The sequence below is a fragment of the Furipterus horrens genome, unplaced genomic scaffold (assembly GCF_987537825.1).
Source record: "Furipterus horrens unplaced genomic scaffold, mFurHor1.1.pri manual_scaffold_17, whole genome shotgun sequence".
Lineage (NCBI taxonomy): Eukaryota > Metazoa > Chordata > Mammalia > Chiroptera > Furipteridae > Furipterus > Furipterus horrens.
In genome coordinates, this window is record NW_028327187.1 from 48,127,341 (window position 1) to 48,143,976 (window position 16,636).

Sequence of the window (16,636 nt, forward strand, 5' to 3'; positions counted from 1 at the left end):
TGGATATTTCCTTGCCCTTTATAACATATTTGATATAAAAAAGCCAATTGGTAACAAATAGGCAGTTTAAGGAGAAAGCTGTTAATATCTATCTTGCAGCCATCATACTCACTTCACATAGAAAGCTCTCTGGGTTGGATCTGAACTTTCAAACTCTCAAAATTAAATGTCACAGATCCCATTAATCAAATTATTACATGAACCTAAAATGTCTTTGGGGTCTTTTTCCACTTTATCCCCCTTGAAATTCTGGGACTCTTTTCCTTTGTCTTATCTTTTCTACTCCCTGTTACTCTACTCCACTGTCCTTATTTAAAAAACACCCAGTTGTTGGATGCATGAACTAAAATTCCTTAAAGAATTTGCTGATTTGGTTATTTTCTCTCAAGAAGGTGAAAGGAAGGGAGTAACAATTTCTAAGAAGCCTGGATTGATTGAGTCCAGCTTTCAGGCAGATTAAGCCAAGGTTTTGACCAAGTGAAATTTCCAATTCCCTAAAAGAAAAGGCTAGCACATTGCTCATTAGAGCATTCTAAATTTGCCTGTGAAATCTTTTTGCTACCATACAATTTCCTGTTGGTTATAAATGAAACCTTTCTAGCTGTTAATGCAACCTGTGAATTGAAAAATAACATGTAATTAATCATAGGAGGTTAGGGAGGATTCACTAAGCCTGAATATAGGGGAAAAGCCGAACAAGGCACTAGGACCTAGAAGGCATCTATCCACCCTGGCAGGAATTTCTTGCTTGGAGCTCAGACAACAAAGGCATAGGGAGATTGGTTTTCTTTCTCTCAGCATCTCCACCCAACCAGCAGAAAACCGGTGAGTGGGGCTTTCGAGTTATTTTTGGGCAGAATGTAACAGATGTCAAATGGGAAAGGCACAAGGCAAAGTTCATTCATTCTCTCTCTCTCTCTCTCTCTCTCTCTCTCTCTCTCGCTCTCGCTCTCTCCTCCCCTGACCTTGCCTTATTATAGGATTTTTCCTTAAGCTTCTACCTGAAATTTTCCTTTGGAAAAGTGAGTTTGATGTTTCTTTGTTTTCACCATGATGTTGATTTAGAGTAATACCAATCCCTGACACTAGAGTAAAGCCAAGCATTACAGCAAGCCTTGGGGAAATGCTTGCTACTTGTCTTGAAGAGGTGGGGTCTCTTACTACTGCAGGTTGTCTGACAGAGACAATGCTGAGCTCAGCACAGGTCATGGTGACATTGGAAGAAAAAGGGGACGAAGCCTGGTAAACCTACTAGGCACCAGTCCTCTTTTATCTCCTGTCCTCCTGGTCCCTTGCAAATACCTCAATGTGACAATGTATAGCAGCTGAGTCCTTCTTGCTTTGTGAGTCTTTTTTATCCCCATCTGTGACATGCATGTTAATAGTTCATTTCCTAAGCTGTCACTACCTTTGCTTGTGCTAGCATTTGAGACTTCTGTCGCATTTGGTTTCATGTTGTGATTTATTTTTTCTTTCTTTCTTTCTTTTTCTTTCTTTCCCTCTTTCTTTCTTTCTTTCATTTTTGGTTCAACAGAAGAGGGGAGAGCAAATCTGACAGATGACCATTTTTTTTTTAATCTGGTTACACACCTAGACAATAGACAAGTTTGAGGTGAATTGTCTGCTGTGAGGGCAAAATGCCCCTTCAGTCAGAGTAGAAATTCAGAACAATGAAAGGTGTGCTTGTTTTAAAGGTCACATATGCTGTTGAGGGACTCATTTGGGAATCTTTCAACAGTTAAATTATTCCATTAAGAGGCAGGAATGCATCAGTAGGGAGGGGATAAAGCATCTAAAAAAACTAGAAAAGGATTTTGTGACCAAACATTGTACAAGAGGGAAACAAAGCTAACAACTTGTCAAATAACTATTTTTTTTAATCACTTCCCCCCAGCTTATTCATTATCAATGTTGGATAGCTGCACCAGCTTGGTGGGGAAAGGGTTTGATGAATAGCACAAAGACATTGGCTATTCCCTGGAGTCTGTCCCTTTAAAGGAGAATCCTAGTTTATTCTGGGGTGGGGAGCAGTGTATACACACATTAGAGTAAGAAAGAATTTGGAATAATATTAAAACATTCCCCTTTGTAGTCATTTTACTGAGATCCAAAAATTGCTTCCTAAGCTGGAGATGCTAGCCTTGAAGGGGGGTAATTTTGTTAGGTAATGGATTCACTTACAATTGTTAGTCACATGAGCATGTGTGAGGAAACAGATGCCAGTTTTAATGTATTTAGCCTGAAGTTACAATTTGATAGGAGCCAGTCAGTAGGTCTCAGGATTTTAAGCTATTTCAAAATACCCCCGCCTCCTCTCTTTGGAACAGTGCCAAAAGTGCCTCTTTCTGTGTCTCAACCCAGCCCCCACAACCATCAGCACTCCCTTAGCCCCTCCTTCTTCTTTATTAAGATCAATATTCCTGCAGCTCAGGGGCAAGCAGCAGATGGGTCACTGGCTTTTTTCAACCAGTTCTTTTCACAAGCAGCAGATTGCAGCTCTGGTTCTGGCTAATATTTGATTTTTTTTTCTCCCCCACTGCTTTTTCTTCTTTTTTCTTTTTATCTCTCTCTCTCCCTCTCTCTCTCTCTCTCTCTCTCTCTCTCTCTCTCTCTCTCTCTCTCTCTCTCTCTCTCTCTCTCCCTCTCTCTCTCCTCTCTCTCTCTCTCTCCCTCTCCCTCTCCCTCTCCTCCCCCCTGCCTTTTTTCATCCTGACCCTTTTTTTCAACACTCAGGTCTCTGAGGTTCCACCAAAATATGGAACTTGATTTTGGACATTTTGATGAAAGAGATAAGACATCCAGGAACATGCGAGGCTCACGGATGAATGGGCTGCCTAGCCCCACTCATAGCGCGCATTGTAGCTTCTACCGAACCAGAACCTTGCAGGCACTGAGCAATGAGAAGAAAGCCAAGAAGGTACGTTTCTACCGCAATGGGGACCGCTACTTCAAGGGGATTGTGTACGCTGTGTCCTCTGACCGTTTTCGCAGCTTCGATGCCTTGCTGGCTGACCTGACTCGATCCCTGTCTGACAACATCAACCTGCCTCAAGGAGTGCGTTACATTTATACCATTGATGGATCCAGGAAAATTGGAAGCATGGATGAACTGGAGGAAGGTAAATCAAAGAGTGGGTGGTGCCCTTTGGTGGGAGGTGGTATCTTTGGTTATGGTTACATTTCTTGGATTTTATTGAAATAAATTAGGAAATGTATTTGTCAAACCCCAAGTTGATGCTCAGGCTTCTGATTCTATAGGCACCAACGGACACATTAGCTATTACCCTTAATGGCTTTCAGTCTCTGCTGGGGTTGAAGTGTAGATGTTGGTGATAATGCATTGTGCTTACCAGCCAGGGTTTACAAAGGAAAATCTGAATTGCGTCATTTACTCTAGATCTTAATAATTACCTCCCAGCAGCGCTATTAAGGCAGACCATGGAATCTTTCAGGGTGTTAAATGAGGAAAGAAGTTTGGTTGGGTTAACAGAAAGAAAATATACCCAAATGCAAATGCCCTTTGAACTGCTAAAAGACTATTTGTGAATTGTAACTCATGGAAATATGCATCCTAAAAGCAGGACTTCCTGGACATGTTCACAAAGGATTATACGTTTAGGTAAGTGGTCACTGCTCAGCTGTTGCTTCTAGAAAGCCCACTTCAGGGTGTGTCCCTAAGGCTGAGGTCATTAAGAGAAATACCAAGGAAAGCTGTGAGTATGTCTGGTATTTTAATAAAGACTTCTATTAGAATAGGAACTGACTCACTGTACCTAAATTCTTTTAAATCCTCTCTACATTTTGGTTTTGCAATTGAATTTTATGACTAGATTGCTGAAAATCCTGACAACCTATGTAGCCACCCCAAAACAGGGGCCCAGCTCTTACCAAAACTTGCTCACTCATGAAGTCCTTTCTGTAGTCATTTAGAAAATAGATCTTGGACTGCGTCCTTATATTTTACTTGGTCAAATAAATTATATTGAGAATGCCTCCCTACTCCCACTTTTAAATTGGTATAACATATGTGATCAGCTTAATCTGAACACAATGCTTTAAAGGACAGTCCCAAGAAGTGGTGATGATAAAAATGACCCTGCCCAACCTCTCCTCCACACCACAGCCTTCTTTCTTCACTCCTTCCACTCCCTGAACAAAGGTGAATTTAAAGCAGGCAGATCTCTATGGAAATAAAATTATGAAACAGCTGAGAAGGAAGGAGAAATAGCACATTCAGTGACTTGGTGTGGGAGTGCCCCGCCTCTGCTTCGCTGCTTCTAGTTGTCTTGTGTTCCTGGACAAAGAAGCATGAGGGCTTCACTTGAACAAGACCATATTCTTGCACACAGCTGCTTTTTTCTAAGTCAGGTCAAGTGATTTGGGGCCAGTTATTGATAATAGACAATGTCTATATAGGTGCTGAATCTTCATCTCAGGGTTCAAGTCCAAGGTTTTTCTACATAGCTGACCTTGGAAAACAATGCCAGGGAGACTTAGATTATTTGATCATGTATTAGATGGCCAGGTAGAGGTTAATCCTAGGCTTTTCCTCAACATTGAAGGATTGGCCATCCTAGTGTATATCTTAAAAGAGAGCCAGGGAAAACTGGAAGAAGGGATTCAAGCTAGATTGAGGGAGCTGGCCAACAGAGTAATCAATAAAGTGTTTTTGTCACTGTAAAATAAACATCTCAGTCAAATTTGAGTATTTTTTATGTAATAATTTTCATAAACAAAGCAACCTGAATCACCCATTATGTTCCCATTGTCACTAGCTGTTACCTTCTAAAGGCTGTAATAGACACTACAACAAACTTCTGAACCAAGTGACATTGTGTTCAGAGAATGATTAGAATGTTCTTGTGTTTGATATAAGAAAGTTGTCATGCATATATTTTTTCCCCCAAATCTATTTTTTAACATGTGTTGCTCAGGTACAAGCCCTTGATATTGACTCCACGCCCCCCCCCCTGATTTGTGTGTGTATGTGTGTGTTATAATAACCTCAGTTCAATATAGATAATAAATGTAACTTTGAAGACTGTACAATGTCCCCCCACCACCACCACTCCTGAGTACTGCCCATTTAGTAAAGGAAATTCTGAGGTATCTCTGGGATAATGTTGAGAAACGTGACCAGTTTTCCCACTACCACAAAGCAAGATAGGAAAAGGCATCAGAATGAGGGAGATAAAGAAAAAGGGTTTTTCTCTCTCCAATTTTGTCCTTTGGAATGAAGTACTCATCCAGGAATAGAGGGCAGAAGTCCCTTACTTTGGTCGCTTTCAGAAGAAGTTGAATGAAAGATATAAAAAACCATATATATTGCTCTTCATGAAACTTCAAATTGAAAAAGTTTAGAAAGATCTTTGGATGAAGAATCAGGGGCATTAGGTTCTAGTCTTAGAAGCATGCCCTAGTCTTAGAAGCAGAAGATAAAAAAAAGGGGAAAAGAAGTCTTTGGAATTAGATTTGGTTCCAATCCAAGATCTGCCAACTATTAACTATGTGACCTTGGGGAAACCATTTTTACTGCCTGAATCTCAATTTTTCATTTGTAAAGTTAGAATAACTGCTTTGAGAATTAAATAAGACAATGTATATTGTGTTTAGTATTCTTCCTTGTACACAGTAGCACTCAATAAAGAGTAGCAATTACTGTTTGTGTCCTCTTTATAACTGATTAGCTACATAACCATAGGTTTGTCATTATCATCACAGTAACTAATGTTCTATGCTTTTTAAAAAACTCATCCTAAAACAAACAGCTTTATTGAGGTATAACTTACATACCATAAAATCCATCCACTTATGTGTGTAATTTGATGATTTTTTGGAAAATTTACCAAGTGGTGCAATCATCATCATAATCTAATTTTAGACAATTTTTGTCACTCTAAAAAAGTAACTCAGACCTGACCAGTATGACTCAGTTGGTTGGTCGTCATCCCACCAAGCAAAAGGTCATCAGTTCGATTCCTGGTGAGGGCATATGCTTGAGTTGTGGGCTTAGTCCCTGGTTGGGGCAATTGTTTCTCTCTCACATTGGTATTTCTCCCCCTCTCTTTCTCCTTCCCTTCCTCTCTTTCTAAAATAAATAAATAAACAAACAAACAAATAAATAAAATTTAAAAAAAGAAAAACCCTGTAGCAACTAGTTGCCACTGACTATTTTACCCTATTCTCTTCAGCTCTAAGTATGAATCTGCTTTATGTCTCTACAGATTTTCGTATTCTGGGCGTTTTATGTAAATTGAATAATACACTATGTATGTTTTAGTGACTGGTTTCTTTCACTTAGAAAAATGTTGTCAAGTTTTATTCGTGTTATACCATGCATCAACATTTCATTTTTTATTGAAGACTAATATTTCACGTATGCATAGAACATACATTGTGTGTTTATTGTAAATATACTTATCTAAAAAATGAAACCAGTAACACCTACCTTCCTTATCTATTATGGTGATTGTAAGGCTAGAATTAAATAATGGATATAAAAGCACATTGATAAAGTAAAACTACAGCTACATGGTACCATTATTGTCAGTGATGTAAAAATGATGATGATGGTGATGATGATGATGATGATGATGATGATGATGATGTTAGTGAGGCATTGGAATGGCCACTGGTTTCCATACCTGGATGCCTTTAAGAATCTTTTAGAATTTTAGAAAAATATAAATTTCTGGGCCACACCCTAGATCTACTGAATTAGAATCCCCAGGGCTACGGCTCCAGAATGTGTGTTCTTACAAAACTCCCCAGGTGATTCTTATGAGCACTTAGATTTGTGAAATACTGAATTAGGTAATCTTAATGGTTCCCTTCAGCTAACTACAGTGTTAGGAGTTCCTAAGAATGCAGAAACCTTTTTTTTTTTTTTTAAATTTGTAGATCTTAAAGGAATAATGGAGCATAGAACATATTATAGTTTCAAGTGGCAACATTATTAAATATCTAGCCTAAGATGAAATTAAATAAAAAGCAATCATTTAATAATCACTCTGGCCTTGTGGCACTCCTTTGTCTAATGCCTCTAGTCTACTATCTGCTGCTAGATACTGAAAGTAGCAAGGGGAAAATTTGGGATCAAAGTCAGTTTATTGATATCAGCTTTTCCACATATCCCTGGTTACACCAAGGGTCTTAGCAAAGTCATATACGATGTGGTTCTTAATTAGCAGTATTCCCAGTGAAGGAAATCCATGAGTGACTTCCTTTTGTCTTGCTTAGTCTTCATTGTTGAATATTTTTCCTTCCTCTCATATCCTATCCAAATCTTTCCCAAAATTTTTATATGTGAGTATACATAACAATGTTATAGGTATACATTTTGAGCATTATTATGCAGACCATGGGACACAATATTCAGAACTGAGACAGTCTCGTTAGAAAATCTGAGCTGTATAGTGATCATAGCTATGATTCAATTCCTTTGCCATAGCTCATTTGTTCCAATGAGATGAAAACACCTTCTCACCAATTTATTCTCTGACTACTAAGCAAGTATATTGCCAAAGAGGAAGATTTTAGGATACCTGGGAGAGATGCATCATTAATAAGTATGATAACAATAAAATACAATTTAATGTTTCTTCTTGAGTAATGAAGCCTTGGGAAAAAAGGAGAAAGCCCAGGCAGAAGTTCTTTTGCATTGATAAAATATAAATGTTTAATGTTTTTGAAAATGGAACCATACTGAAAGTGAAGAGGGGTAGACATTAGATCATCTTGAGCTCATAACTTGTTCCCTTCTTGCCTTTTAGCTGTGTTTCCACGACTTCATTTCCTTACCCCCTCACACTGAAGCACTTTGTCAATTCCAGCAAATTGTCACCTTGCTTGGCAGTCTGAAGTCATTTTTCCTTTTAGGATCCCAATGGATGGGAAATGGTCCTTGGAAACTGTGGCAGAATGGGAACCCAGCTGTGTAAAGGTGTAATACATCTCACCCAACTCCAAGTGCCAGGCAACTGAATGTGCAGGAAACACTTGAGCTCTAGCAACAGATGTTGCAGACAGTTGTAAAATCAGAACAAGGAAGCCTTGGTCTACAGAAATTAGCATATTTGATGTCTTTCTAGTAGTAGAATTGGGGAGTCCTCAGTGGTGGGCACCTATTTTTTCAACATTTAATTACCATAACAGCTTTGTCTTCTGGAGCCTATTTGGGATGGAAAAAACAAGAAAATCCCTTCTTATAGAAATTTAGGCCTGGGAGGAACCCAATGTCACTAGTGTAATATCTTCAATTTATAGATGAAAAAGCTCAGGCTCAGAGATTAAATGATTTGCCTGAACTCACACAGCTTGTAAGTTCTTGGTTGAGATTTGAATCCATGTCCATCTGACACCCTGATTCACTGCTTTTAACTACCATAAATATTCTTTGTGTGTGTCGGGGGGTGGGTGTTGCTGATAATGGAGGAGGCTATGCATGCTTGGGGGAAAGTGGTATATGGGAAATTTCTGTACCTTCCTCTTAATTTTGCTGTGAACCTAAAACTTCTCTAAAAAATAAATTAAAAAATATATTGTCTTCAGTACATATCAGCAGTGACAGCACATGGTTTCATTAGCCATAGAGCTTCTACATTTCCCATTTGCAGCAACTGGAGCCTCCTCTCAACCAGTAAGAAATTTTATCTCTGAGGCATGGGACCCAGGCTGTGCTCATGTTATATGATGATTATAGCTCAGTTCTGAGAAGGCTGTCCTTCCTTCTTTCTCTTTTCTTTCCTTCAGCTTCTATTCCTCCTCTTTTTCTTCTTCCCAACCATTTCTTCCTCCTTCCCCTTGTTGCTCTTTTCTTCTGGTTCTCTTTTGATAAAGGTCTTAATAATAAGAATAGCTATAATTTATCAAGTGCTTACTATGTACCAGGCTCTGGACTCAGCACTTTATATCTGACATGTGATTTGTGCTTCAAAACAACTTCATGAGGTGGGGATTGATACTATCATCCTTACTTTGTACAAGTAACTGAGCCAATGGCAGTTAGGTAACTTGCCCAATGATACACAACTAGGAAGTACTGAGGACTCCATTTTGACTGATGTCACATCAGTTGCTCTTTTTCCATTACTCCAGTTTGGGGCCAGAGGAAAGAGACTGGAAAGACTGAAAGGTACTTTTGGAAGGTGCTTAATGTAGATTTGGCTGAGGGCTGGGCCCTCTGGAAAGTTCTTGGGTGCCATATGATACTGTAGCTCTCTACCATCATGTTCATTTGCATCTGGGGGTACTTACTCATACTCATAGTTCAGAGGCTTAAGAGGTTTAAGAGATATGGAAGAAAAAAAAGTCTAGAGTCTTAATAGGGTTACACAGCTGACTCTCCAGAAGAGACTGTAGATGAGTGAAATAATAAATATATAGCCTCACACATTTCTACACCACTAGTTGTCTCAGTTTCAGTGTATGACAAGTTATGGAAAACATCCGAAGTAAAGGCAGTGGTCTCTTGGAAGGTGCCCATGAAACTGGTGAAATGCTAAGCGATAGGCTATTCCTAGGGTATAGGGGATATTGGTTGTAAATATATGGGGAAATTGAAAGACACCTCTCATACATCCTTTTAAGTCACAAATTAAAGACCTCATTTAGACTATAACTTGTGTTGGCTTAGATTAGCCAACAAGGGAGCCAGAGAAATTAGGGCTTCTTTTGGCTAAGGTCTTTGACCACCATATTGTGTGTGTGTGTGTGTGCACACACCAGAGTGCCTATGCTTGCATACAAACCATGAGAGGACACACTATCAGCTTCTGGCACTCAGAACTGTGTTGGAAACCACCGTGCTTATGTTGGAAGTCACTTACCATCCCCTTCCACACATACCCATAAATTCCCTCAAAGGTACCCTAGAGATTCTGACTGAATCTTCTCTCAGCATTAATTGAGAAATTTATTAATTACCATGCCTTAAAGGACTTGGTGCTATAGCAAAGCAATCAATATTTGCAGAGGAAGTGCATTATCAGTCCAGTGTTTCTGAATGTCTCTGCATGCTTCTCCTGCTGAGACCAAAGGAAGAAGAGTCATCAGATTATAATTATGTTTAATGTTTTCTTTGCACTGGTTAGTTGGTTTATTTATTTATTTATTTGAGTTATTACAAATAAGTTAAACCTAATTAAATCACACTCTTTTTCTTCACTTCTGTACATCTTGAGGAAAACGAACTTTACTCAACAAATTCAACCTTTTCCAATACTCTCTCCCTCAGGCTGAATCTACCTCTATTCTTTTTTTCCTGCTTCTAGTCCCAGATGTCTAATCTCCTCCTTTTACCCCTGGCCCTTGTGTTTCTTTGTTGTATTAGTCATTTCCTCTACCTCAAGGTACATGTTAAAATTACACTAGATCCCTCCAATTCATAAATCAGGCTGTGTCATATATTCTCACATCTTCACCTCATTACTTGTAGCAGCCAAGGGTGAGCACTGATGAAGATGGCCCTGAATATACAGTGATGCATTTGGGAAGATGGAAATATGAGGGTGGGTGGTAGAAACAAGGAAGAACATTTCTCAAGCAAGAGCTATGACTTTCAGACACAAAGAATGTTGTGTGTGTGTGTGTGTGTGTTCAGGTAGTTATTCAGACAAGTTCTCCAGCTGGGTGTGGGTGTTAACAATAGAGGGCACAATTATGCATATATATATATATATATATACACTTAACACACACATATTTCTCATTTCAATATTCTAATGCTTAGCTATGTTCTCTACGCAAAAGACAATCTGACTTCTTGGCAAGTATGTACTGTATGCCCAGTATGCAGCATTATTGGGTCATTTTGATTTGGAATAAAAATCATTGCTTTGAAAGTTCTTCTTGGTTTATAGCATAACAATGGAACAGGGCTATGAGTCCAGAAACAGGACAATAACCTTAAGGAAGAGACATGTGAGAAACACTCCAGTAATGCCCATAGATATTAACAAACATCCTAGGAATTAACATAAACATTTCAATTATAATAAAACCCTACTTGTTAGATTATATTTAGGTGTGTTCATTGTCCTCAGGACCCTCAATTTTAATTTAGATTAAACCAAGTATTCCATTATAATGAAGAATACTTTTTCTGATTACTTGCTCTTGAATTTGAATGAGCCAAGTTGTTAGAGACCCCAAATAGAAATTGTACCTAAGGTTGGTTATTATCACCATTTCCCCAAAAGTCATACTCCGAGATCGGTGTGTATTAGTTTGGGTAGGATAGGCCATATACCTGCTATGAAACTAATTACCACTTATTTCTTCCCTTAGGGGAAAGCTATGTTTGTTCTTCAGACAACTTCTTTAAAAAGGTGGAGTACACCAAGAATGTCAATCCCAACTGGTCTGTCAATGTGAAGACATCTGCCAATATGAAAGCTCCCCAGTCCCTGGCTAGCAGCAACAGTGCCCAGGCCAGGGAGAACAAGGACTTTGTACGCCCCAAGCTGGTCACCATCATCCGCAGTGGGGTGAAGCCTCGGAAGGCTGTGCGTGTGCTTCTGAACAAGAAAACGGCCCACTCTTTTGAACAAGTTCTTACTGACATCACTGAAGCCATCAAACTAGAGACTGGGGTTGTCAAAAAACTCTACACTCTGGATGGAAAACAGGTAGGTGTTTTTGTTGTTGTTGTTGTTTTGCTACTTTTCTTCACATTTGTTCTAAATCCATGGATGATTATCTTATATATCATGCATCATTTCTGATTGAGGGACTTTTCCTCCATCTCTCATTGTTCCTATCTGATGTTATTTGGAAGTGTTTTTAGCAAAGCAATGGACCAGGGTTCTGAGGCTTTGAAATTCAGTATGCTTCTGACTTACCAAGTAAAATGATCATAGCCTCAGCTTTCTCATCTTCTAAGAAAAGATGTGTTAGAACCTATGTCCTACATTTTTATGTATATGAATTTAGCTATTACATAAGGCAACCTTCGTTATTTAATGCATATGACTGGAAATGAGCTTTCCCACTCATTTCTTCTTATATACCCTCACATTGGTATTCAGTATTCATTCTGTTGAAAAGAGGTTGAAGTAACCCTTGCATTTGATAAAGAGAGTTAAATCTGTTGGAAGCACTGAAATCTTTGCTTCTGTACTACATGTCTTTTCTTTCTTCCTTTTCCATGTGACATACCTATCTTATTTTGGTTCTGCTGATGGTTTGTGTGAGAAAGGGACTGTTTCAAGATCCTAAGATCAGCCCAATAAAGATGCTGCCATCTGTTCTCTTCCAAATCAGGTTCTTCATGTCATTGGTTATGCTACTAAACTACCACCTATATTAATATCTGGGAAAGAATGCAGCCATGCGTCTCCATTAGACAGATGTACCATTCTCTTGAGCATAGGGAGCTGTAAATATATGAAAAAAAATATTCCAAGGAAATTGGAAGAATGGCTGATTCTGTTGGCTCTAAAGAGAATCCTGGTCCCCCCTCAGAGAAGACAAATATGGATTATTATCAGTCCATACTTTTTACCTCATAAAATACCTCTGGTGTTTGAACAAAGGGGCTGATCACACCTGCCCTACCCATGCTCACAGGATTCTCATGAGGATTAAAGGAAATCATGGATATAAAGACACCCTGTAAATTAAAACACACGATGTGAATATGTATGCATACAATTCATCATTAAATAAAATAAATATGTAAATTGCTGTAAATATATATATATATTAATAAATGTTAGCTCTCTTCTTTTTACTTTACTTCCATCATTCTTAGATTGAATTTCCAAAATTTAAAAAAATTTCTTCTATTTTTGTAGTGATATGTCATACCTTGGCATTATGTGACTGCTCCTAATAATAAGTAAAGGGACACCTTCACCTCCTGGGAAAGCAAGTTCCAGTCCAGTGATGGGTGGAATTTTATCCTACAGCAGGCCACACAAAGTGACAATTCAACTCATTCAAGCATCGTCTCACATTTCGTTGAGAAATACTTTACAAAATGCCAGTGCATGGTATGGTGTGTGTACAAAAATGTCAAGGAGCAGTGCTCAAGGGAACAGAACGATGCCTTGTCAGGCATCAGTGCCGCTGTTGATAGTGTTCCTTCTCTTTAAAAAATCTATCTCTTTCTACTATGACCCCTGGGAATTATCTTTTAAGGCCTGGTTCATGTTATGTTATCTCCAAAACTCTGTTTCCACTATGCAAATTTAAAACAGTCTTAACCTTTTTTAAATGCTCAATTCTTGACATTGTGGATGCTATATAAATGTTTGTTGATTGAATGAACTCACATAAAGAGATTCTCACATGGTCCAGGTAGATGTTCTGAGAAACCTCTCCTTTTAATACCCTAGATACTTTCCTTAGGTCTATCTGAAGAGATAGGGGCCTTTCCAAAGGAGTGTATATTCTACCTGAGTGGCTCCTATCCCTTACTTACTTGGAAGTCATTGAGGAAAGACTTTTAAAGCAATATTTCCGAAAGTATATTGTAAGAACTATCCCTACCTCCCTGGCTCTAGAAAATCTTTATAAAAGGGTTCTGTAGTCAAATAAGGTTGTAAAATGCTGTAAATTATATGCCTTTCTTAGAGATTATAATGTTTATTAGTATATTAAATATTCTGATAAATCCTGCAGAAAGAAAACTCATTAAATTTAGTCCCAGAATTTCCCAATCTTATTTAACAGAAACATGTTGTATGGAATACACATGTATATATGTATATGTGCATATATATGAATATATGTATAATATAAAATATAAATATATGTAATAGAATATATAATGGAATATATTATGGTATATATGTGGTAGAATATACATGCACACATATATATTCTTCAGAGCACACTAGGAAATGCTATTTACAGAAGATGCTGAATAATTAGGAAGTAAATACCCTAACCTCACTGGTAAGATTTATATGTATTGGGTAACCCACAAATCAAACATTGTTGTGTGGTTACAGCAAGGACATTAAATAATAATATTTGGGTGTGCAGGGACAAATGTACTAATTACAGAATAGATTCTGAGTATACTAAAAGTTGGTGCCAAACTCAAAATTTTGGATCCCAGAGCATTTTCCAATTCTAGTGATGATAGCCCTAATGTTAACTCCTGTCAGTCACTTTGATTACTGGTGGGTATTCTTACTACTTGGGAATATGTTCTTCCTCTATGCAGGCTGAAAGCACATGTGTTGCAATGGTTTGGACTTGCTTGGATGAGATTCTGTTTAGCCTGTCTTTAGCTAAATGTGGCACCAGGCAGAAAGGACAAAGTATCGTCAAGGCTCTTTGTTATTAACAATTTTAACATGAAATCAAGGCCCTCACTTGGTTTCTGTCTTGCTCTAACTGGATCCCAGATAAACCAGAACAAATGGTTTTCTCCCTCTAAGTTTCAAACAGCCCAGTTGATTATACCAGATTCATTGTTGCTTCTGTTCTCATGTGTGTCATTTGACAAACAATTTGAAGACATGGCTCTCATCTCTTTATGTCTGTTTTTGTTTTAATTGGATGTGCTTTTGGAGCCCTCGGTCTTTTTAGGTCTTATATTTTGCCAGTATAGAAGACTGTATTCCTGACTTCTTTCCTCTAAGATATTGTGGTTTGTATAGGCAGGGAAACTAACCATCACCAGTAGGAAGGAGTCCCAATTTGTTCCCCACCTCAAAAAGAATTGGTTGGTAGCACCCTGAATACTTCCATGAGCTATAATGGATTTCTACTCAGTCAGAGAAAACATGATGGAGGGCTGAATGATGATGCATATTAGTTCACTCTCAGGTGATGTTGTTCTATTGATTCTTTGGTAGCTAGAGTGGTTGCGGTATGCTGACAAAATCACTCAACTATTAACTTCTATAATCAAGCCACACATTTACCTTTATGCTTAAAGATCATGGATACATAAAACCTGGAATTCAAATTTTTGGTTAACTTGATGGCTCAATATACACATGGTCTAGCCTTAAATTCACTTCTGTAAAGCACACAGCATGTTGCTTCTGTTAGTATTGCAGAACTTTCATAATAGACTTCTAGCTTTCTGGCATCTTACACAGGGGGTACAGCTGGTCCTAACACCATCCATTTTTATGGTACACTTATTGGCATCTCTAGTGTCAGTTCTGTTCACATTCAGGATCTTTGAAAAGATTCCCTATTGCCTCAATATAAATGCCTAAGGGATAACTGTGGCCCATAGTGGCTTTATTAGGCCAGTTTTTAATGGGATAAATTTATTTCTTGTTTCTGTCTACATCCTTCTATTTCCAACTACTTGGACCAGGAATTTTAGGTCTTAGAATAACAAAAAAAGAGATTTAAGCTGATTCCAAGATTACCTGTAGCCTTGGAAGCTAGAACAGAGTTTTAAGAAATATTTTGAATCATAAGATGGAGGAATAATAAAATGAGAACACAAAGGATGTTTGAACCACTGCAAAGTATTCCAGGAAAGACTTGCCCCTATCCATCTTGATATACTAAATAACTAGGTGCTGCAAACACAAAGGCAATTTCAGGAAACACAGGGAGACAAGTTGGATTTAACCTTGGAAATTTTGAATGCTTTTTCCAAGGTCTTTACAGTTCCTGTGTAGCCAGTCTTTCTCTCCCTCCATCATTTCTGCCCTGTCTGGTCACATCTGGTCTTACTTATACTCCCTGGCCTCCAGCTCTCCCAGAGACAACCTCTCTCTCCTCCTAGTGTTATGACCATGTCAGTCAATATTGGGCTCAAAAGAAAAGGTCACGTGGCTATAAATTATGCCCCAAGAGGGAGTCATTTATTATTCACATTACTTTAAGTAAATCAAGGCTGGAAAGGTGATGTTTGTATTACCAACAATTCTGCCCTCTCCCCAACCCCCTGCAAACTTTCACAGATTTGAATCCTGGAGACAGGCTTTGAGAGGATTGGTCTGGACATGAAATTAATAAAAGTGAATATGGAAAGCCAGGCTGGGCTCTGTGAAAGGAGTCAGTTTGAAAACTACCTTGCCATATATAGAATATACTTCAAGATGCCTCATGCTGAGGTAGATCTTACACTTTAAAAGTGGGCTTATACACTGAAGCTAGTCTTCCAAAGCATACGATACAAGTAAATATTATGTCCTACTAACGCATAATATTGTAAAAGGATAACTTTGCAATGATTGCATGCATATTTTAAAAACTAAGCGTAACATTGTTATTGATTATTTAAGTATCTTATCCTCTTAAGAGTTTCATCGTTGATGGGATGCTCCTGACTCTGAGCAGTGATAGAGGTGGGGTTTGGCCATTTCAAGCAAAACCTTTGGTATAGTATTCCAGTCTTCCACAATGTTGAGTTTTGATATCTAACAAGGAGCATATGGAAAAAGACCTAGACTGGGATTTAGAAACCTGAGTTCTACTCTGTTCTCCACTAGTTATGTGATATGCGGTCAATCACATCTCTTCTCTGGGCCTTAGTTGTGTAGATAACTACATGACCTTTAAAAGTATTCCTAACTCCATGTAACAGAGTATTTATCTCACAGTGTTGCTTCTGTCTAGATATTTTTCACTAAGTCACTACTCTTCTCAATACCCTCCACCTTCCTATGCTTCTAGAATCTCCAATGTGATGTAGTACTCGCCATGGTGGCTA

At 38.3% G+C, this 16,636-nt stretch overlaps 1 protein-coding gene across 1 annotated transcript in view; it reads left to right on the plus strand.

Annotated features, from left to right (window-relative positions):
* The first annotated feature begins 2,739 nt into the window (after positions 1-2,739).
* Positions 2,740-16,636, plus strand: part of DCX (doublecortin) — a 190,622-nt gene continuing 176,725 nt past the window's right edge. Inside the window, exons 1-2 of the mRNA XM_090264052.1 lie at positions 2,740-3,119; positions 11,287-11,627. Of these exons, the coding sequence (XP_090120178.1) occupies positions 2,756-3,119; positions 11,287-11,627 (705 nt within the window). The 5' untranslated portion in view covers positions 2,740-2,755. The remainder of the gene's footprint in view (positions 3,120-11,286; positions 11,628-16,636) is intronic.